The 21,872-nt window shown below is 34.9% G+C and overlaps 2 protein-coding genes across 4 annotated transcripts; both read left to right on the top strand.

Moving 5' to 3' along the window:
* On the top strand, positions 1-2,021 carry LOC130967721 (proline-rich protein 4-like). Its single transcript, XM_057892712.1, has 2 exons — positions 1-268; positions 437-2,021. Exons 1-2 carry the CDS (start codon positions 100-102, stop codon positions 1,687-1,689), a joined length of 1,422 nt encoding a protein of 473 aa, XP_057748695.1. The 5' UTR covers positions 1-99; the 3' UTR covers positions 1,690-2,021.
* A 1,174-nt stretch (positions 2,022-3,195) lies between these two features.
* On the top strand, positions 3,196-21,803 carry LOC130967358 (uncharacterized). Of its 3 annotated transcripts, none has more exons than XM_057892172.1 (32): positions 3,196-3,406; positions 3,543-3,716; positions 3,945-4,040; positions 5,375-5,444; positions 5,671-5,801; positions 6,101-6,241; positions 6,323-6,480; positions 7,146-7,314; positions 7,413-7,511; positions 7,782-7,859; positions 7,941-8,000; positions 8,106-8,263; positions 8,379-8,580; positions 9,851-9,970; positions 10,868-10,956; positions 11,611-11,715; positions 11,989-12,087; positions 12,302-12,390; positions 13,175-13,323; positions 14,319-14,462; positions 14,556-14,663; positions 14,977-15,087; positions 15,456-15,554; positions 15,668-15,778; positions 16,066-16,241; positions 16,405-16,870; positions 17,201-17,308; positions 17,529-17,587; positions 17,917-18,295; positions 18,864-20,390; positions 20,632-20,836; positions 20,964-21,803. In XM_057892172.1, the coding sequence occupies exons 1-32, from the start codon at positions 3,299-3,301 to the stop codon at positions 21,062-21,064; spliced, it is 5,889 nt and encodes a 1,962-aa protein (XP_057748155.1). In that variant the 5' UTR covers positions 3,196-3,298; the 3' UTR covers positions 21,065-21,803. The 3 variants fall into 3 exon arrangements, with proteins under 3 accessions (XP_057748155.1, XP_057748154.1, XP_057748156.1); XM_057892171.1 differs by having other exon boundaries at positions 15,447-15,554; XM_057892173.1 differs by lacking the exons at positions 3,196-3,406; positions 3,543-3,716 and having other exon boundaries at positions 3,952-4,040; positions 5,350-5,444; positions 15,447-15,554.
* Positions 21,804-21,872: the final 69 nt, after the last annotated feature.

The following is a 21,872-nucleotide window of genomic DNA, read 5'->3' as shown; positions in this document are numbered from 1 at the left end:
GCTTATATGAATCTCAATCTTATCACACACTTACTCACCTTAATAGCTTCTTATTAGTGTTACTGGGAACTGTGACATTATTGCAGTTCCATCAATATAATGCAGATTTTCACTTGGCATCAAGGAGCACTTGTGTGCTTCTTGTTGTCAGTGCTTTTTTTGGGTCTTGGATTTTGCCATGGAGACCAAAGTACATTGGAGGTAGTTGGAATTGGAGAATGCACAGATTGCAAGGAGAATAATATTAACATAGAACAAGCATTTTCTGGTATACACAGTTATTAATACTATCTTATATATTCATACCAATTTTAGTGTTTTAGTACTTTGGAATATGTAGAGGACCTGTCATGTGTACAATCTTGTGGCATGTTCATATTTACTATAAGAGAGCCATAACATATATGCAGAATCTTATGAAATTTATATCTTTCAGGATTAAAGGTGAGTATAGATTGCAAAGTATCAAATGGAGACTTCAAAAGAAGAGGTGAAGGTGAGTTTGACAAGAATGGGAACTTCAAAGTAACAATTCCAGAGGACATAGTAAAAGATGGTGAAGTCAAAGAAGAGTGCTATGCTCAATTGCATAGTGCAAAAGCTGCACCATGCCCTGCACATGATGATGATGGTCTTCACCACTCTAAAATAGTTCTCACCAATTCAAAACTTAGCACTGTTGGAAAACTGAAGTTTTCATCAGTTACATGCCCTTCAAAATTCTTCTGGCCTTTGTTCAAACACCCTCTCTTTAACCACCCTCTATTCAAACACCACCCTCTTTTCAAACACCCTCACTTGCCTAAGCTTCCACATATTCCAATTCCTCACAAGAAATTTCCACCAGTTCCACATTTTCCAATTCCTCACAAGAAATTTCCACCGTTACCACCAAAACCAAAGATTTTCCATAAACACCCTCACCCTTTCTTTCCACCTATCTATAAAAAACCTCTTCCACCACCAGTTCCAATTGAGAAACCACCTCTTCCTCCACCAGTTCCAATTGAGAAACCACCACTTCCTCCACCAGTTCCAATTGTGAAGCCTCTTCCTCCACCTGTGCCAGTTGTCAAGAAGCCATGTCCACCACCAAAGGTCGAGAAGCCAAAGCCAAAGCCGCCTCCATTGCCGCCGGCACCAATAGTTTTGCCTCCCAAGAAGCCATGTCCACCAAAGGCTAAACCTCCACCATCACCAAAACCATCTCCACCAAAGACAAAGCCTCCACCATCACCAAAACCATCTCCACCAAAGACCAAACCTCCACCATCACCAAAACCATCTCCACCAAAGACTAAGCCTCCACCATCACCATCACCATCACCACCATATGTTAAACCTCTTCCTCCACCAGTTCCAAAGCCATCATGTCCTCCTCTTCCTCCCAAGATTCTTCCACCACCTGTTCCAATTTACAAGCCACCACCAGTAGTTATTGGTAAACCACCATGTCCACCATTTGTGAAACCTATCCCTCCTATCCCTAAGCTACCACCATGGAAGCCTCTTCCTCCACTACCAAAGCTTCCACCATGGAAGCCTCTTCCTCCTCTTCCAAAGTTGCCACCTTTCAAGAAGCCTCCATGTCCACCCCTTCCTAAGCTCCCTCCAAAGTCCTTCTTCCACCATCACCCCAAGTTTGGAAAATGGCCTCCACTCCCACCTTTCTCTCCTTCTAATCCATAGTTCCATTTTGTTAGCCATTGTGCAGAACTAGGTTCTTGTTGTTGTTGTTGTTGGCTTGGCAACTTAATTTGCATGCATGCATGGTTTAATTCTTCATGTCTTTGTTTCTTTTCTTTCTTTGTGTATCATCAAGGATTTTTATGATGTATTTAAATGCAAATAATAAATTGTAAGCCTCCAAGGGATGTAGAATTCGAAGAGAAGGAATCATCATCACGAATGAAGGGTGAGAAAGTGGAAACAGAAATTGATGGATATATGTTCGATTAATTATTTGTACAAGCTTGCAATCAAGTGTATTAATTAATGAAGAACTTGAGCAGTATGATTAATTTGCTGTGCTACTCCCATTTCAGAGTAACTATCTTAGGAGAAAAATATTATTGCTATTTTTGAAAAATAAAATGTTCCACCAATACCGAAATTCACAACATGTATGTACCAAAATATAATATAAGAACTAATTTACCATACATTTAAATTTTATTTAAAAATTTATTGTTGGACAATAAATTACTACATACAAGATAAAATTTTTCGACCAAATATATAATTAATACATTGTTGAGAATTTTATATTAAAACTTATATCAGAATTATTTTAAAATATAATTTTTTTTTTGAAATTTAAAATTTTTTTACAAACTATACACCTTCTAAGGATATTAGTTAAAAATATTACAAAATATTTTTTTAATAAAAAATACAAAATAATATTTATTTTTAAGTTTCATTGTATCAAATATGTTGAGAAAGCCAAACTTTTCTTAATTTACTCTCTTAAGCACTGTTGTTAAGGGCACTTTATACCCGAGTTTTCTTTATGGTGAGATATGAGAATACAGTTATGGTTGTGTTTGAAAAGAGAGGGGAAAAAGAAGAGAGGATTGCTTTAATGGTTTAAAATTTAGATGAGAGATAATGGAAAGAGTAAAAATAGAATTACAGTTTATTTAAAATATTAGGAATTAAAGTAAATTAGTATTTTTAAAAGTTTTAAAAACCAAAGAGAGAAAAGAATACTTTAATATAAAAAATCAGAGAAAATATTAAAAATGTTTTAGAATTATCAAAATTATCGACAAAAATATTTTTTAAATTTCATACGAATAAAATATCTTAATAATATTTTAAAACACGAAAAAAATAATTTAAAGTATTTTTTTAATAATTGACAAACAATTTAATTTTGTGTCCCGTAAAATATTTGTGTATTAAATCTAAAATTTTACTGAAATATTTAGATAATTATTTAAAGATATATTAAAAAAAGAAAAACATTTGATTTCTAGATTTTTCAATTTTTAAATTTTTTTTGCGATAATTAAAAAAATTTATTAAAATTTTATTTTTAATTTTTTAAAAATATTTTTAATAATTAGATATTTTTATCACGTCTTAAAATAACGTGAGAGGTCTTTTATTGTTAATAAGTCGTGAACATTTTTTAGTGTACCCGTACAAGTGTATAATAGTGTGACGTCGTAGCAGTGTCTCGAAGTCACAGAGTATAGTAAGCGCGAAAAGAGAAAAATCAAATCTATATTGTTTCCATTTCTCAGGGGTTTTATAGTGTTAGGGTTTTACATTTCTTCTTTTTCTTTCAACAATGGCGGAAACCTGCTCCGTCGACGCTTCTCTCTGGTGGGACTCATTCACTCTCTTCTTCACTCAGCTCGAAAACTTATCCCCCTCCTCGGATCTTCCACCAAATTTGGTACAACCTCATCTCTCTCTCTCTCTCTCTCTCTCTCTCTCTCTCTCTCTCTCTCTCTCTTCAGTTTGCGTGTATAAATTTGTGCTTTTACCTCAATTATTCATTCTGCCTTTTTTGTTTTTTTGGTATAATTTAGGCGAAGAAGTTGAAGGAAAACCATTCGTGGTTCGCTGACTTGCTCTTGCGTTTCAAGCCACCGAGTCAGAAGTCAAAGGAAGCTTTGAACTCGAAGAAGCTGAAAATTGGATCTCATGAGCTCACAGTTCAACCTGAGCTCAAAGATAAAGCTCTTCAGATTAGCTCCTACTTGGTGAGTTGCTTGCTTGCTTATGTTATCATCATCGCGTTATAGTTTTGGTTTGGATTATTAGTTATGATATGGAGTATCTGAATTGCTTATAGGCAAGTTCAATTATGTTTTGGAATTGTAACTTTGAAAGTTCATGGCAAGTAATATTGTTCTGACTTCTGAGATTGCGGTGCTGCTGGATGGACAAGTTTTTGGTGTTTTTTAACGCGCCTCTGTTTTTTGTTTCAGCTACTAGATGAGGTTCAATCATACATACTTGTGGAAAGGTCCATTAAAAATAACAGTGTGGCTCCTAGTTTGATGTTTCCAGAGTTTCTTCACATGGTTAGTGTCATTCAGTCACCTACCTACTATCCTTTATAACATAGATGTAGTTAGATGCTGACTTTGACAGTGGCCAATTGTTGCGCAATTAACTTTATTAAATTGTGTGAAGTCATAAGCGGAAGGATTCTCTAAAGTTACTGTTTTGTTTGGCTATTGTATGGAGGACCTCTTATCCTTCTTCCACTTGTATTTTTTACTATCAATATTATGAATTCTTTGTTTATAATTTTTTTTTTATTTTTTCAAATTTTTTGTTGACATTTATTGTTTGAGACTGACACTAGCAATTGGAACTTGAAAGCTGGAAGATTTGACATAATTCTTATTTACAACCATGTATACATTTTTTCAAGTTACTTATTTGTACTTTGCTAGATGTTTAAATTTAATGTTCTTCTTTAGGTCTTGCGGATAACACGATGAGCTTGATTAAAATGCTTGAATATGTACTTATACATTATTTGCCATCAATGTAGCGGGATGTGTGGTTGTAGGAATCTAGTTAGGTGAATAGGTGGATGAAAATAAATGAAAAGAGCTTTGGGTGTTATTTCTGATGGAAAAGTACCACTCAAGTTTAAGTAAAGCTTTTACCGAACAGCTTTAACACTTGTGAGGTAGTATTCAATTGAATGTTGGATGGCAAGAAACCAACAAGAAAATAAAATGTGTTGCAGATATGAGAATGTTGCATTGGATGGATGATGCATAGTGACTAGCCGAGTTAGGATTATAAATTGATGGGTTAGGGAGAAATTTGTGGTTTCACCTAGTATAAAAGATATGGTAGAAGATCATTTTAGATGGTTTGGTCATATGTGTAGATGACCTAAGGATGTGCTATAAGGAGAGTAGATCAAGTTGAACATAGTCCAATAGGTATAAGTAGACAAAGAAAACTCCAGGTAGAAGAATTAGTTAATAATGACACGTAGTCTTGTTTCACTAGTTGAATCACTTGGGTGCTTAATTTAGACAATTTAGAATTTAATCTTCCTATTGGGACAAGGCTTGGTCAATTGTTGCACCCTGTCTCTATGGTCCATCTATCTACAACCATTTTTATTCCAATTCTTGTAATTGTTGTTTACAAACAATTTATTTTTAATTATTAATCATATTTTGTCTCTTTGTATTGCCTTCGTTACATACTTGATTTGGTCCAAATTAGGCATTTTAGGTCCTTCCAAACATTATAAGGTCTGGTTCGAGTTGGATGATTCTTGGGGATTTGTTTAGTAAAATATTGGGATAGCTATTGTCAACTATACTTATAATTTCTGATGCTTTTAAGTTACTGATTCAGATTTCATTTCCTTTATGTTGTGGAGATGTTGATTCAATATTACATGGAGCGACAATGCTTGCTGAAGTGCATAAGGTGGATTCTCATGCATGCTAGTAAGTATATATCATGATGTTTTTATGACCATACAATACTTGCTCTGTCTGTTTTGTGTTCTGGAAAGTGCAGACATACTGCAAATGCTTCACGTGTGCAAGTGTGCAGGCATGCACACATTTATATTGTATCGAATTATAGTTTTATTGAATATTTTCATTTTTCTGGCTTCTATTAGTTGAACTTTCTAGTTGATGTTATTTTGGCTTTTGACTCTTCATGTAGTTTATATTGGTTCTATATCTGAAGACAATATTGTTAGGGAGGAGGCAAAAAAGCTGTTTGATAATCAGCTAGAAAGTAAGTTAGTATCATTCTTCGAGGACCATTTGTCTTGCAGCTTCCCCGAACAAATGGTATGTTTCTTCTCCATGGGCTAGGCTGCTAGCTGAATCTTTCTTCTTTTTTTTTTTTTTTTTGCATTGTGTTCTTGCTATCCTTGTGCGTGTTGTTGATTAGTTTGGTGCATGTCTATGAGATTTGGAATGCTATAAAAGTATACACTATAGAGCAAGTGAGACACTCCATGTTTGAACAATATCTTCTGTGAATTTTTCTCTGCCTGTGTTTGGTTTCTTCATGATGTAAATGCTCTAATGACCTAAATATTAATTTCTTAATGACTCAACATGTGCAAATTGTGGAATGCTTGAAGGATGTTGATCTTTTTACTCTGTGGTCTGAGGAGACTCTAATTGAAGACAACTTGATTTTAGATATCCTTTTTCTTGGATACTATGACTCATTTTGTACATGTAGTGCTGAAATATGGAAGAGGTTTTGTTCTCTTTACAAGGTATATTACTACACTTATGCTTTTGATTAGTTTGCTATGTGATATCTTCATAATCTAATCCTGAAATCTTCATGGATCCAGGGGATCTTACTTGGTGACTATAACTTGGGGAAGCTGGCAATAACTACAGAAGCACAACAGTTGTCTTACCATACTAAAGTTCAGCTGCTTCTTATTTTAATAGAAACACTGAACTTGGAGAATATGCTTCAAATGGTTCATGATGAAAGACCTTATAGGTCAGCCTACTTGATTATTTTGCTTTTTTACTTACGAAGCCAAACATTGTGGGATGATATGTTCTTTTTACTCTTATAGGTCAACCAATGAAACACTATTTGCGGGTCCATACTTTGAAAAACCTTATTTTTGGTGCAATGACTGGCTGAATTTTTGGTCTCATTCTCTATCTGGAACCTAAAATAAAATCGTTGTTGACAATAATGTGTTGGGGTCTTAGGCAACCATGAAGCAGATATTCATTCTTTTGGACTTGCCTTGTTGCCATCCCTAGATATTTCGTTCAATAACTAGATTTCTCTCAAATCATCAAGAAATTTCATATACTTCTGTTCTGTTTTTCAGCGAAGTCTATTGTACTATGATCGTCAAAGCCTTTATTTCTGTGACTCTTTTGAGAGGGTTCTTTGGTCTTGCCTATTGCTGCTATGATGTATGCCTTGGATAGGAATGTTTGCTTATGAGTTGGTATGGTGTAGTGCTATTTATTGTTTCGGTTTGATGGTCGGTTTCAGTCAAATTCTACATTCTTGGTGAAATGGATGTGGTATTCTTAATATTATACTAGACTGCTTTTATTTTATGATTTTTTTCTTATTTTTCTTTTAGGAACTAAATATTTTTTTTCGTTAAGTGCGGTAAAAATCTCTTTTTGCTTTTACAGGAAGGGTGTGTGTTCTTTTTCCTTGAATAATGTCCAAGAGATCGATGCACTAGTTTCTACTTTCAGTGGTTTTGAAATGAATGAAGCTGGTCCTCTTGTTCTAGCTTGGGCAGTATTTCTTTATCTGCTCTTGACACTTCCGGGTAAAAATGGGACCAATGAGCTAATGGTATGCGGTTGAGTTATATGTGAGATTGTTGTTTATTGATGACTTAAGCATGAGCTTTTGTATTACAAAGATAACCTCTTTTCGTGCTCTTCACTCAGGAGATTGATCACATTGGTTATGTTCGTCAAGCCTTTGAGGCTGGATTCTTACGTTACTGTCTTGAAATTCTTGAGTGTGACATCTTCAAGGAGTATGATGTACGTCATTCTTTGTTCGGTAGCATGATGTGATGTAGTGGATAAATTTTGTCAAACATTGATTTTCTACACTTAAAAATATTTTATATTGAAGCATTCAACCATTTATTTGACTGAATTATGCTTATTGTTAGCAAAATAGGCATGATATATTTTAATATTTATACACATAATATCGATATTGTACCTGTACTTTATTTATTCATAATTTTGTTTTGTGGTCTGCCATCTGAATTATTGTACAGCTAATAATTTTTCACTTCCATTTAGGGCCCAGCGTCTGGTTATCGCAGTGTTTTGAGGACATTCATATCTGCATTTATTGCATCTTATGAGGTCAACCTTCAGGTATGGATTGTAAAATCTGTAGTTTGTTTTAAGGAGATTATATATCACTTTCTCATTTGATCTGCTCTAAAATTGGTACAGCCAGAGGACGGTAACCCTGCTTTGATACTGGATATTCTTTGCAAGATCTACCATGGAGAGGTTTGGATGTATAATCATTGTTCTTCAGGTCATTAGCTGCTTTAGTAGCATGATATCTGTTAGTGAACAATTATTGATTTAAGAACCTTGCTTGTTAAATTTCAGGAGTCACTATGTACTCAGTTTTGGGACAAGGAAAGTTTTATTGATGGTCCAGTTCGGTGTCTTCTTTACAACCTGGAGAGCGAGTTCCCTGTCAGGACACTTGAACTTGTACGGCTCTTGTCTTCCCTTTGTGAAGGCACTTGGCCTGCAGAATGTGTGTAAGTATATATAATTCATGTATTGGAATGACACTGCCGTTGGCCTCTCAAAGACAACAGTACCTAGTTTCTCCACAGTTGTTGGAAATGATTCTTAGATACATTTTTACAACAGGTATAACTTTCTAGATAAGTCTGTTGGTGTATCATCCTTGTTCGAGATTAGCAGTGATTCACAGGTAGATGATGCCTCTCATATGGTAGAGGCACGACAGGCAGTGCAAGTTCCTGGAGTTGAGGGATTTTTTATTCCTCCTGGTACTCGTGGGCGTGTCTTGAAATTTGTTGGAGAGGATACTGCCCTCGTGCGATGGGAGGTGATGATTTATACATTTTATTTCTTATATGTTGCTTATGTAATATTGCTATTTTGTCTCCTCTTTGCCTTAGTAAAGGAGATTTACATCTAAACAGTCTTACTATAGACATGCTACATGATAGGGTTCAATGACATCGTTTGATCCATGTAGCCAACCCTATTGTGGAATAAGGCTTTGTTGTTGTCATTATTGTTGTTGTTTGCCTTAGGAAAGGATAGGTCTGGAATATCCAGTAACCTGAAAACACTGCCAATTGATCACATTAGTGAGGCTGGTCTGACTTCCTGAAAGAAAGATTTTATTTATTTTTTAAAGGGTAAAGTATACTTTTTGTCCTTAAAGTTTGGTAAAAGTTTCAAAAATACTCCTAAGTTTTATTTTGTTTCAATTTTGTCCCAAAAGTTTTCGATTTGCATCACATATACCCTCGGCGGCTAAATTTTCAAAAAATTTAAGACCAATCTAACAATAATGCATGAAAATTATGTTTGATTTGCTTGTGTTGAGGATTGTTCTTATGAAATTGTTGTTGAATTGGTCTTAAATTTTTTGAAAAATTAGCCGTCAGGGGTATATTTGATGCAAATCGGAAACTTCTAGGACAAAATTGAAACAAAATAAAACTTAGGGGTATTTTTTAACCTTTTGTCAAATTTCAGGGACAAAAAATATACTTGACCCTTTTTTAAATACTGTGTTGTAATAATGTTAAAAGTCATTTGCTTGAATGTCACCACTGCTGATTTTAGGTATTTATTTTATTTATACTTAATTTGATGATGCTCGCCTGTCCCAAACTAGCAAAATGTGTAAAATTCTCTATAAATTATTTGGTGACCATGACATATCTTTTCAGTCTCAAGTGTTATTCTTTAAATATAATTGCTTAGTGTTTTTTTTTTTAATTTTATTTTTATTCGTCAAGTATTCTTGTGTTGAAAATCATAAATGGCCCTTTTGTTGTTATATACCTTATAAAATTCACAGTCTGTGCTCCCCCCTCCTCCCTCCTCTTTTACTTGTCAAAATTAGGATGTTCAATTAGATTAGATGAAATTGGATGATAACCTTTTTGTTCAGAAAAAATTAAAATCATGTGTACAGTAAGGAGAATTCTATGATTGCTATTATTATAGTGGATAATAATGACTATGAAATTTTTGCAACAGTTAAAAAGTGTAGTTGAATATTATATTATTTTTTGGGGAGGGCTTCATATCTCAACATAAAACTTCCTCATTTTTATGCTGACAAAATCTTCTTCTAGTATGCTCCATCTGGGGTGTTTCTTTTGCTCCTAAGTTTGGCCCAAGATGTGTACTTGAATAACAAGGAGGAAGTTCTTTGCACGCTTGACCTGCTCAGCAGATTGGTGTCCTTTAATACTGTAAGTTTATTTATTTATTTATTTTGTTAAAAAATTAGTCAGAAGGAGAGCCTTGGTGCAATAGTTGAGTTGTCTCAAGATGTGGAAACAACCACTGATGTAATTAGCTGTATACATGACACCCTTTGGCTGTAGCCTTTCCCCAGACTTTGCGAGTCTGCGTTAACACGGGGACGGGGATGCCTGTGCAGCGGGCTGCCCTTAAAAAAATTGGCCACTGCTTGATAAAGATTGTAACTGCCTTCATGGCTTTATTTATGAAAATGTAATACACTGTTTACTATTATGTTATATACGTCGTGGATGGCATCATGTGATTAGACTTTTAAGTAGCACTTTTAACACTAAGATCAGTGCATCACTTCTAGCAATGATCTTTGTATGCCTGATCAACTTTGGTCGATTGTTGATTTTGACTTACTATGATCTGCTCACCTCATAATATTGTTTCTTGTATTTGTTGGATTTACCTAATTTACCATGAAGGCTTCCAGTGTAATTAGTTATAAAATGAAACATTAGTTTAACCTACATGCTATTGGGGCAGTGATGGAACAGCTGCCCTGCCATTGCAAACTTTGTGAGTTACAAGATGTTCCTTACATTTGTCACAACATACCTTCCCTGCCATGGTTCTGCATTCGCCCTTTAGCCTGTAGGATATTCTGTATTGCTGAACCCTGATCTAGGAGCCTGTGATTTGGGTTGTTGGACATCCCAAGCCGGAGTGAGCTAAATGTAGACTATTTTGGAATTTTAGGTTGTCTGAAGTCCAATTTTACCCTAAAATGGCCTCCCAGCTTGTACCAACTTACGTGAATTCTTTGTGCGTCTCATAACGTTATCCCCTCTTCTTCTACTTCTTCTCAAAATCACATATTCACTTACTATATGCAGGCTGTCTGTTTTGCTGTGTTAGACATTAGCAACTCTCTACAGTTCCATGCTATTGGCCTGATGAACGAGCAGATTGAAAAGAATGTCTGGTAAATTGTTTTATTTAGAATAAAGTACTGTTTTGGTCCCCAACGCTTGGGGTGAATTCTATTTTGGTCCATAACGTTTTAATCGTCCTATTTTTATCCCAAAATGTTTAAAGTATCATCAATGTTATCCTACCGTCAAATTCCTCACTAACAATTAACGAATTGATGTACTATTAATAATGCTTTTGTTAAAATTAGTTTGCTCAACCCCTCTCTCCTACTTTCACCTTCTCAACAAGCTCAAACCCCATTCTCCTATTCCCTTCTTCCTTCTAGTGTAAAAAGGAGCAAGAAAATGAGGTTTGGGCTTGTTGAGAGGGTGAAGATGGGAGAAGGGAATTGAGTAAACATAGTTTTAACAAAATCTTTATTAATACTACATCAATTTCGTTAATTGTTAGTGAGGAGTTTGACAGTGGGATAATATTAATGCCATTTTAAACGTTTTGGGATAAAAATAGGACAAGTAAAACGATAGGGACCAAAATAGGATTCACCCCAAACGTTGGGGGACCAAAAAAGTACTTTACCTTTTTATTTATTATTGCTCTTTTACATCTTTGTTTAATTTTCTAATTTGTTTTAACCCCCTGGCAGGGGGTTTTGCATGTGGTACTGAGTGTCTTGATTGATTAATTTTCCTTGTTTTTTCAGGGTGGTTGAGATAATCTGTAATCTGGTTAAAAACCTGCCTCTGAATTCCTGTAGTGCTGCACTTATGTCAATGGCCATCAAGATCTTGGTGACTATGTTGATTTGGTAAATTTAACTTATGCTACGTGGAAGTTGAGCAATTTCGTTTCATTTCTACATCTCAAGGTTAACAGAAATAAAATTTCCCAAATCAATGAATTGATATGATTTTGTATCTTGAGAATAAGCAAATCATACTATTTTTGTGGATTTTTTCAAATCCTTTTCCTGTTGACTTCAATGCTTTTTGGTATTGGATCTTTATTTTTTCTTCCCTGAATTAATGATGTTATTTGAGACTCACAAGTCTGAATAAATCTTTCCCCCTTTCCTGTGCAGTTCTCCAGCTAATGTTACAACAGTTGCTTTAAATGCAAATCTATTTGATATCAATTTGCAGACTGCCGTGTTCAGTGTAGGCAACAATGGCTTCTCAAGGTAAACCCTATTTTTAGAACAGTATGCATATAAAAATAAAAACTTACTGTATTTAATAAATTGATTTGAAATTGTCCTCATTTGTATGACTTCCAACTATTTCTTTTACATTTTTCTGGTGGCCTTTTGGTGTCAGTAGATTTTATTGCTATCAATTTTCGATATATTTTGATCTAGATGAAGTTATATCTACCAATATTTCTGTCTTTCCCAGTGGGTCATGGTTGCTTTCCAGCAAACTGGCAAGGATGATTTTAACTGATTGTGAGATGAACAGTAGTGACTGCCCCTTGGCAATATCAGGTACGTCTGATACAATTTCTAATTCATTTTATTAGTAATTTGGTGTGGTCTGTTACTCCTATTTTTTGTGTCTCTTGTGTTGTGCTTATGGCTTGCTTTGGTTTGACTACATGAAAATAGGTCTATATCTCCGAAATATTTTACAATGGTTATGGCATGTTATCTATTTTTCTTCTTTCTTCCAGGTGTTCAAAACAACAACATTTCTAACTGGGTCTTAATCTACAGTATGGTTATTTTGAAAAATTTATCTAGTTCCAGTGTTACATCAGAATTAGAATTCTTTCATGGTGTTATGCTTATCTAGGAGCACCTTTCACTGTAATGTTGGAAATTAATTAATAATTATGATCTGATAGGAAACAAGGGCTATAATGTCGACACAAATATGAGTTGTCTATTAACTTTTATTACAATCTACTGATGCAGAGACAAGCTAATTTTTGTTTGTAATAAAGAACTATTCACGAGTTGTTGATTTGGCTTGGTTTTGTGAAAATTCTGTGCGCATTTCTTTTTGTTTGTTGTTTTGTCTTGTGTTGTTTATGTTTCGTTTTGTTTTTTCTAAATACTCTTATGCCTTAGTCGTAATCTTAATGATCTTTATAAGGAACATCCCTCTTGGATATGTTGAGACTTGAGAGATTGGAAAGCTATACTTTATAGATAAATCTTTTGTCTTTTGCTTTTGCTTTTGTATAGAGGATTCCTTATGCTTTAATTTGTATCATCTTTCTCTTCTTAATGAAATTCTTCTTTACAAAAAAAAAATAAAATCTTGCAGTGCTGGACTTCACCATACAGCTTGTAGAGACAGGGGTGGAGAATGATGCTCTCCTGGCACTGATCATTTTCTCTGTACAATTTGTCCTAGTCAATCACCAGTATTGGAAATACAAGATAAAGCAAACCAGATGGAAAATAATGTTGAAGGTAACTCCTTAATCTGTTTGAAGCCATGAAGATTGTGTTGTCTTTTTTAGTTAATCTTTATTAGAATAATTTTGATACTCTGGATGACTAAAGTGCTTATAATTCTTCATGTTAGTTGTTAACTTGGTTTAGTATTATCATCAAGCCATCTCTTTCAAAATATTAAGTTATTGGGTACGAATTATGTTATATCTAAGATGTCTGCTCATTTAAGATCCTCATTTGGCTATGAAGTGTTGATAATGGCCCACCCACCCTACTTTGTGCTGAAATTTAACTTTTATTTGGAAGGATAAAAAAGGGGAGGAGGGGAAGCCAAGATTAAGCTCGACCTCTTAGTTATGGATGCTTTGATACGATGACATAAAACTATTTCTTCCAAAAGTTTAACTTATTGGGTAAAGTGAGCACGTATCATAAATGTACATGGATAATTTTATTTAATTAATATGAAAATAAAACACAAGCTATTATGATCTGTTATTGTTGACTGCTTTTTGGGTTGCTATCTTTGGCATCCACCATTAGTAGCAGTCTATCTTGGTTGCTTCTAATTTGTTTAAATAACAGTGGAGAGTGATTATTAAAACTAATTATAGGTTTTATATATAAGAATTAAGATAGATTATGCCCGTGGCTAACTTTGGGATACTTTTGGAGGAGGGGAAGCCAAGATTAAACTCGACCTCTTAGTTATGCATGCTTTGCACGATAACATGAAACTATTTCTCCTACAAGTTTAACTTATTGCGTAAAGGTACATGGATAATTTTATTTAATTAATATGAAAATGAAACACAAGCCATTATGATCTGTTATTGTTGGCTGCTTTTTGGGTTGCTATCTTTGGCATCCACCATTAGTAGCAGTCTATCTCGGTTGCTTCTAATTTGTTGCAATAACAGTTGAGAGTGATTATTAAAACTAATTATAGGTTTTATATATAAGAATTAAGATAGATTATGCCCATGGCTAACTTTGGGATACTTTTGCAGGTTCTTGAATTGATGAAAAAATGCCTTGAGTCGATGCCCTGTTATGGAAAGTTGGGAGAGATCATACACAAGGTGTTATTCTCTGATTCTTCCATCCACAACACACTCTTCCAAATTGCTTGCACTACTGCCCAAGCCTTGGAGGTTACAAATATTGAAACTTATTTCTTTTCATCCTTATGTTAATCTACTTTGCTTTTTCCTACATCATCTTGACAAAAATATCTGTTTTACCAGAAACTGCATGTAAGCCGCCTCTTTGATCCAATGGAAATTGAGGGGATACAGCTTGCTATAGGATCTGTCTTGGACATTCTTGTGGTTATGCTGACTAGACTGTCAAAGGTATAGGGGAAAGCTAGAGAGTTTCTTTTTTTTTTTTTTTTATCTTAAATGAGTATAAATGGAATAGTTTAATAGTTACAGATGGTTATTATTACAGGAATCCATGTGATATTGCTATGTTGATGTGATGGATCATGGATGTATATCATGCTTTTCTTTTGTTGTTTGTTTAAGAAGTTTTAAGCATAATTGTCTTTATGCTGCAGATCATATTTTCTGCCTTCCACTATCCATTAATTCTTTATTTGATATGCTCTATATTCCTAATATATTTGCATAAATGGACACACTGAAAGTTATTGTGTGATGTCAGGATAACTCTTCCAGCTTTCCCGTTTTTCTCCAAGCAGTGTTCTCATGCACAACCAAATCAGTTCCTCTTATCACTTCTGTTACTTCTTTGATTTCATACTTCCGGGATCCTGTAAGAATACTAGCCACGCTGGAAATTTAGTGCTATTACATTGATTTTTTTATTTTTATTTTTATTTAAATGCCTTGTGCTTTTGCTCAACTAATCACTAGGAATGTGACGAGTTTTACTTTTTATTGAACAATAACTAATCTGCTTATTTCTGCTCTCTTTTTGTTCCATCAATTAGAGATCTTTTAGAAACTTGTGTTTTCTTACTCTGTTACTGTTATGTATTGATTACATTTGCTGAACAATGAACTGACATTGATTACATTCCTAATTTCCTATATTGTTTTGCATGCCTGCTCATCCATTTGCTTCTAGTATAGTTCATCATTTCATTTTATTAAAGACTGATATCTTTCTAGGCCATCCAGTTGGGTGCTGTCAAGTTCATTTCAATGTTATTTGTCACGGCAGATTGTTGTCAACCATTTTCGTATGGAACCACGTTTTTTGCTCCTGATAATGAGGAGGTTTGGCATTGTAGTTTCATCTTACAACTTTATTTTCTTTTTTTCTTCTGAAATTTTCTGCAACTTTACTTGTGTTATTTTGACCTAAGTGATAATCTTCTAACTGGTTTTAGATCATGGATTTGAGGCGTTCTGCAAGCTACATACTGCAGGAGCAACTGGTATCAAATGAAGACCTTTTTGTTGCAACACTTAATTTATTCACTTCTGCAGCACGTTACCAGGTCTATATCATATGTTGTAAATTTTCTGCTGTTGACACTGTTATCCCCCACCCCCTCTTAAACGCATTTCAAAATGAATGCTACAACTTTTTGCATCACTTCTTTCATGAGTAGATGTGTCTACTGTTTGTTGAGTTTTCATGAGGATATTGCATCATGACAGGCCAACATCTAATTTTCTAGTTTTTCTCAGGGCTCTGTTCCATCATTATTGGGTCAAGAGGGGGGGGGGGGGTGAAAATCCCTTGTTCAAGCATCATATTCTGAATTGATGTTCCTTGTTGCAGGCTGCTTTTGTTGTTGCTATCTTTGCTCCAGATGCCGGCAATGGAGACCAACATAATACTGGGGATCCAAAGTCGCAAAGTAGTGAAACTTCTCTGGTACCGCTAGTATCCAAAAAATCAAGTTTACTAGATGCGCTTATGCTCTATATTGAGAGGGCACGTGATCTGATCAAAAGGTAGAACCTATGGGCAGGACGGGGAAAAATGTTCCTTTTGCATCTGCATGTTTTTTCTTTCTCTTTCTCTTTTTAAGGAAACTTAATCTCCATTTTCACTGCTTAATTTCTTTGCTCATTTTAATTAATAAGTTACTCATTGTACTTTACTATTTATCTTCAGCAAGCCTCGGATACTGCTTAGTGTACTTAACTTCATGGTTTCCCTGTGGCAAGGGTCTCCTCAATATGCAAATCTCTTAGAAATTTTGAGAAGCTATGGAAAGTTTTGGCGACACTTGGCCGACGCAATCTCAAATGTTTCCAACACTGAGATCCCTTTACTTGAAACTGTTAAAGAAGAAGATGCTTGCAATCTGGCATACAGTTTCCATTGTCAATCTGCCATTCTCAGAATCATGGCATATGAATTGTTTTTGCAGAAAAAGTTGTTGCATGCAGAGTTACTTGGGAAGGATGAATCTAAGGACAAGGAGAAAAATGCCACAAAATCTGACAAATCTAATACCACAGATTTTCATGAACTTAAGGGAATCTGGTCTTCATGGTTCAAAGATTCTGTCTTACAAAAACTAATAAAGTCATATACTTGTTGTGGATATAAGAATGATATATATTATGGTGCAAAGGTTAGCTTTTTTTTTTTTTCAATTTCCTGTTGGTTTAATAGGTGTGGTTGTCTTTGTTGTGATTCAGTTAATTTTATAGGCCGCCTTCTCATTATTTTGTTGTCGTTGTCTGGTCTTGTGATCCATACTAAGATAAATAGTGATTCTTCTCGTTGTTATGTCACCATTCAATACCTGTTCAATATTCTACTTAAATGCAACTTTTATCCTATATAAAAGTTTATATGCAATACAATAATATTATTAGATTAGAAATTAGTAGTCCTTTTCTAATTCGAGTACAGCATGAAGGTGTATAATTTTATTATGCAACTGGATGTAAATTTTCAGGTGGCCACCAATTCATTCTCTGTTCATGTGATGGAAAAATTAGCTGTTGGTGACTCAGGAAGTTTATCTGTGTCATTGCTTCAGAAGATTCATGGAAACCTCATAAAGGTTCAACATCTAATTTCTTTGCTTTGGGATACTGTAATATTCCTGTTTGCTATGGTGCACGTGTTTAATCGTGAAGTTTTATTAAGATGTCAGGCTTCAAAAGAAAAAGCTACTAGCCAGAGCTTTTGGTTATATATATATATATATGAAATCAGTTTTCACCTCATTGACTATTTTATGTGTTTTCTAATTTACATGTACAATTGTTTCCTGTTTGCAGTTGAGCATGCATCCTGCTTTCTCTGAATTGTTGTCTCAATATTCACAGCGCGGTTACAGGTGATTTCTAGTTCTTAATTAAAAGGATTTCTATATCATTTACATTGTGTTTGAGTATCACAAACTTGCAGTATTGATGAATTGTTTTTCTTTTTGCTCTCCATATTATCATACATTTCTCCAATTAACATTTAAACCACTTATTTTCTCTGTTTACCCATCATTCTATCTCAAATATTAAGCTGAAATAACAAATTGAGGACCAAATTTATTAATGAGATTCTCAACAATTTAACTATAGTCACAAGTAATCTTTTTTCCCCCATCGTACAATTTATATCTTGACTTCACCTTTATCATAATTAGGTTCTATTTCTTAATTTGTATAGTGAGGGAAAAGAACTGAAGAAGTTGATACTCAGTGACCTCTTTTATCATTTACAAGGAGAGCTTGAAGGGAGAAAAATTGGTATTGGACCATTCAAAGAACTATCTCAGTATCTCATTGAATCAAATTTTTTGGGAACCTACCAACACCAGTTCAATGAAGACTCTCTTGTGAAGAATGTATACTTGTTTGACCTGAAACGATTGCGAGCAGATATGAAACTAGATGTTTGGGATTGTTCTCATTGGAGAACATCTAGGGATATTGCAGAAACTATGTTGAGTTTTCTGCAGGATGCAAACTCAATTATGTTGCTGTCAAGTTCAAGGCTTTCTGCATCAAAAGGATTAATAGCTGTTTTGGCTGTTTGCCATGATAATGTGAGACTTTAAATTTGAACACCTTTTATTTCATATTCCAACTGAGTGATAGAGCTAGAGTTATAACTTTCAAATTTTGGAATACTCACATGATTGCTCAATAGTGCTGTTGCTTAGTTATCTCCTTACGAATTTCAGCAAATCTGCTTAGTGCCTATGCATGATTCTGATATATGGAAAATAGGATGTTTTAACAAGCTGCAATAAAATATCCAGAACTATTTTCCTCATTTTTTAACTATTGTCATGTGAAGGTGTGATTATAACATTTTGTTTTGCTAATAGTATACTGCTATGGTTCGAGTGGTTTTATCGTGCTGAGTATAAATGCCCAATAGGAGTGAAATGATCTGTTCATGAAGAGTTCCTTTATTTTTTTTTCCTGAATGGCAGCATAAAACTTTTATCCAATCTTTGTAGTTTGTTACAGGGTATATATACCCTAACGTGATAAATTCTTTTTAATTGGTATAATCATTCAAGTTTTTTCATCTTTCTGCCCTTTGGTGGTGGATTGTCTCTGTTCAATATTGAATTTATTTATTTATTTTTTCACGTATTCATGCAGTTGTTAGGGAAGGCTACTAAAGAAGAGGGGATCCCAGATGAACTTGTAATCTCCTGCATAGATAGTATTTGCAAGTCTTTGCTTGCAACAATTGAAACGTTATCACCTGTTCTTGATGCCTCCGAAGATGTATTCAATTTTCTTGCTTCTCAAGTAGAATTGCTTTTCCACTTGATGAGAACTGTCAGAAGGAGCATCCCCTTATCTGCATCCCTACTTGTTTTGAAATGTGCAAGTTCAGGTCTCAAGCTGTTGAGTGAAATTAAGAGGTTGCCTTCTGGGGCTGATGATATCATGGTGCTATTGCTGACATTGCTGCTTTTGGTACTACAGTTCAACTCCCTCAAATCACATTCAGATGGGGTGGCAGATGAGAGTTCTGACGAGAACTTCTCAAAGGTTTCAAATGCAACCCTAGGCCTGCTACCCGTTCTTTGCAATTGCATAACAACTTCAGAGCATGGTATGCTGTCACTGTCTGTTATAGACTTGATATTGAGAAGCTTCTTGATGCCGAGGACTTGGCTACCTATCCTGCAGAGTCATCTTCAGCTGCAGCTTGTTATGCTAAAACTCCAAGATAAAACTTCGCCCTCGATTCCAATGATATTGAAATTCTTTTTAACCGTTGCACGAGTTAGAGGGGGTGCTGAGATGCTTTATAGTTCTGGTTTCTTGTCATCACTGAGAGTGTTGTTTGCCGAATCTTGTGAGATTTTCTCTAGAAGTGGAAGCCAGAATCCAGTCAGCTCATATGAGAAGTCTGAAACCCCCCAAGACATTTGGGGACTTGGATTAGCTGTGATTACATCTACCCTTCAATCCTTAGGAGACAGTTCTTCCGGAACTGCTATTGTGAACAGCATGATACCTTACTTTTTCTCAGAGAAGGCTCATCTTATTTTTTCTTCTCTAAATGCCCCAGCCCTTCCTTCTGATGATCATGACAAGAAAAGACCTCGGGCACAGAGATCAGGGATTTCTTTTGCCACTCTTAAAGAAACGGAACATACTTTGATGCTCATGTGTGAGCTTGCAAAACATTGGAGTTTATGGATTAAGGCGATAAAAGATGTAGATAGACAGCTCAGAGAGAAATGTATCCATCTTTTAGCCTTTATTAGCAGGGGAACTCAACGTCTTGGTGATTTTTCAAGCCAGAATGCCCCTCTATTGTGTCCACCTACTACGAAAGAGGATTTTGAAATTTTCTTGAACCCTTCATACATCAGTAGTAGAAAAGGATGGTTTGCTCTCTCACCACTTGGATGTGTGTCAAAACAGAAGATCTCTTCCTTGTCAACTGCAATATCTATCTCTGGTGAAGCATCTGAGAGTACTGATCCTTCTCCAAAAACACACTTTTCTGACGCTGTAGCTGTGCAGGTTTATAGAATCACATTTCTTCTATTAAAATTTCTCTGCTTACAAGCCGAGGGTGCTGCTAAAAGGGCTGAGGAGGTTGGCTTTGTTGATCTTGCACATTTTCCTGAGCTTCCTATGCCAGAAATTTTGCATGGACTGCAGGTACAATGAATTTCAGAAGCATGCGCTGCTTTCATTTGTTATAATTTGCCAAGATATAGAAGAATTCTGAATGATTTATTATTATGCAAGGGTGCTTACACATTGACTTAGAATTACATTAATTTGCAGTTCATTCATTCCTTATATTTTAATTTCAAGGCGCAACTTCATTATGGCACATCTGAAAAAAAAATGTGCATATTTTGAAGTTCATTTGAGCTTATTCGCTTTTGTGGTGCAGGATCAAGCAATTGCTATTGTTACTGAGCTTTGTGATTCCAACAAACTGAGGGCCTCTCGAGACACACAGAACGTTTGCAACTTAATGCTGCAAATTTTTGAAATGGCCTTGCACTTAGAACTTTGTGTTCTACAAATTTGTGGAATAAGACCTGTATTAGGTCGTGTGGATGATTTTTCAAAAGAAGTCAAATCCTTATTCAGTGGTAATATATTCATATTTCTGTCTGTACCCGCACTTGATTCGTTTGCCCTTTTTAATATTCTCACTTTAGATTTTTTATGCCTACTGGAAAAGTGTGTCTAATATTTATTTCTTGATGCCTTTGGCAGCAATGGAGGGCCATGCTTTTCTAAAAGCATCTAGCAAGTCTTTAAAACAGATGATATCGTGTGTCTATCCTGGATTGCTGCAGGCGGAGAATTTCATGTGAGTCATCCCCTGGATAAGAGAACATTATTGATTGTACAGAATTTTTCGTAGTGCCAATTAGTCACAACTCTTTTTTCTTCTACTTTCTTGTAGCTAGATATTCCACATCATGATATATAAATGTGGATTATTATTCTTCATATTTGTAGCATATGTTTGTGTTTATCCCTTTCTTGTGGGGAGAAAAAAAAAAGAAAAAAGGAAAAAAAGATGTCATCCTTCATCAGTGGGAGTGATTATTGATATGTAGTGCGCTACATCATTGTCATTCGAAAATTGGTTTCCTTCAGGAGGTCCCTGTGTCATGCCATGTTTAGTCGGTGATGGTGATGACTCCATCGGCCCATCGTCTTTTGGATCTCCATGATCAGGACCTCTTGTAAAGGGCATAGCAGTATGAGTGTTTTGCAATGGATGCCAAATTTCTGGTTTTGCCTATGGTTTAGAATTAGTAGGTGAATGATTTTCATGCAATACTGGAGCTATAGGCCTTTAGTTAACATTATACAAATAATAGGAATAAGGTCTCGCTTTTAGCTTTTGATTTTTTTTCTTCTTTTTACCAAGTTTATTATCCTAACTTCTTGTTACGAGTATTAGGAATGATCTTTGGAGAAAAGAAAGGGAAAAAAAATATGAATACTTATCTGGGTTCTGATAATTTTTTGAAAAGACTACGAGCCTTTCAAAAAAAAAAATTATTTAATTAACTTCGTGAGACTGGTTAGTTTTTTTGTCAATGATCTTTTTCTAGAATATGTTTGTGTTTTGTTAATTACTAATATATTTTTTAATTAATTTTTATAAGT

Source organism: Arachis stenosperma, chromosome 3, assembly GCF_014773155.1.
Source record: "Arachis stenosperma cultivar V10309 chromosome 3, arast.V10309.gnm1.PFL2, whole genome shotgun sequence".
Lineage (NCBI taxonomy): Eukaryota > Viridiplantae > Streptophyta > Magnoliopsida > Fabales > Fabaceae > Arachis > Arachis stenosperma.
Note: the sequence above shows the minus strand (reverse complement) of the source record. Positions and strands in the feature narration are given on the sequence as shown.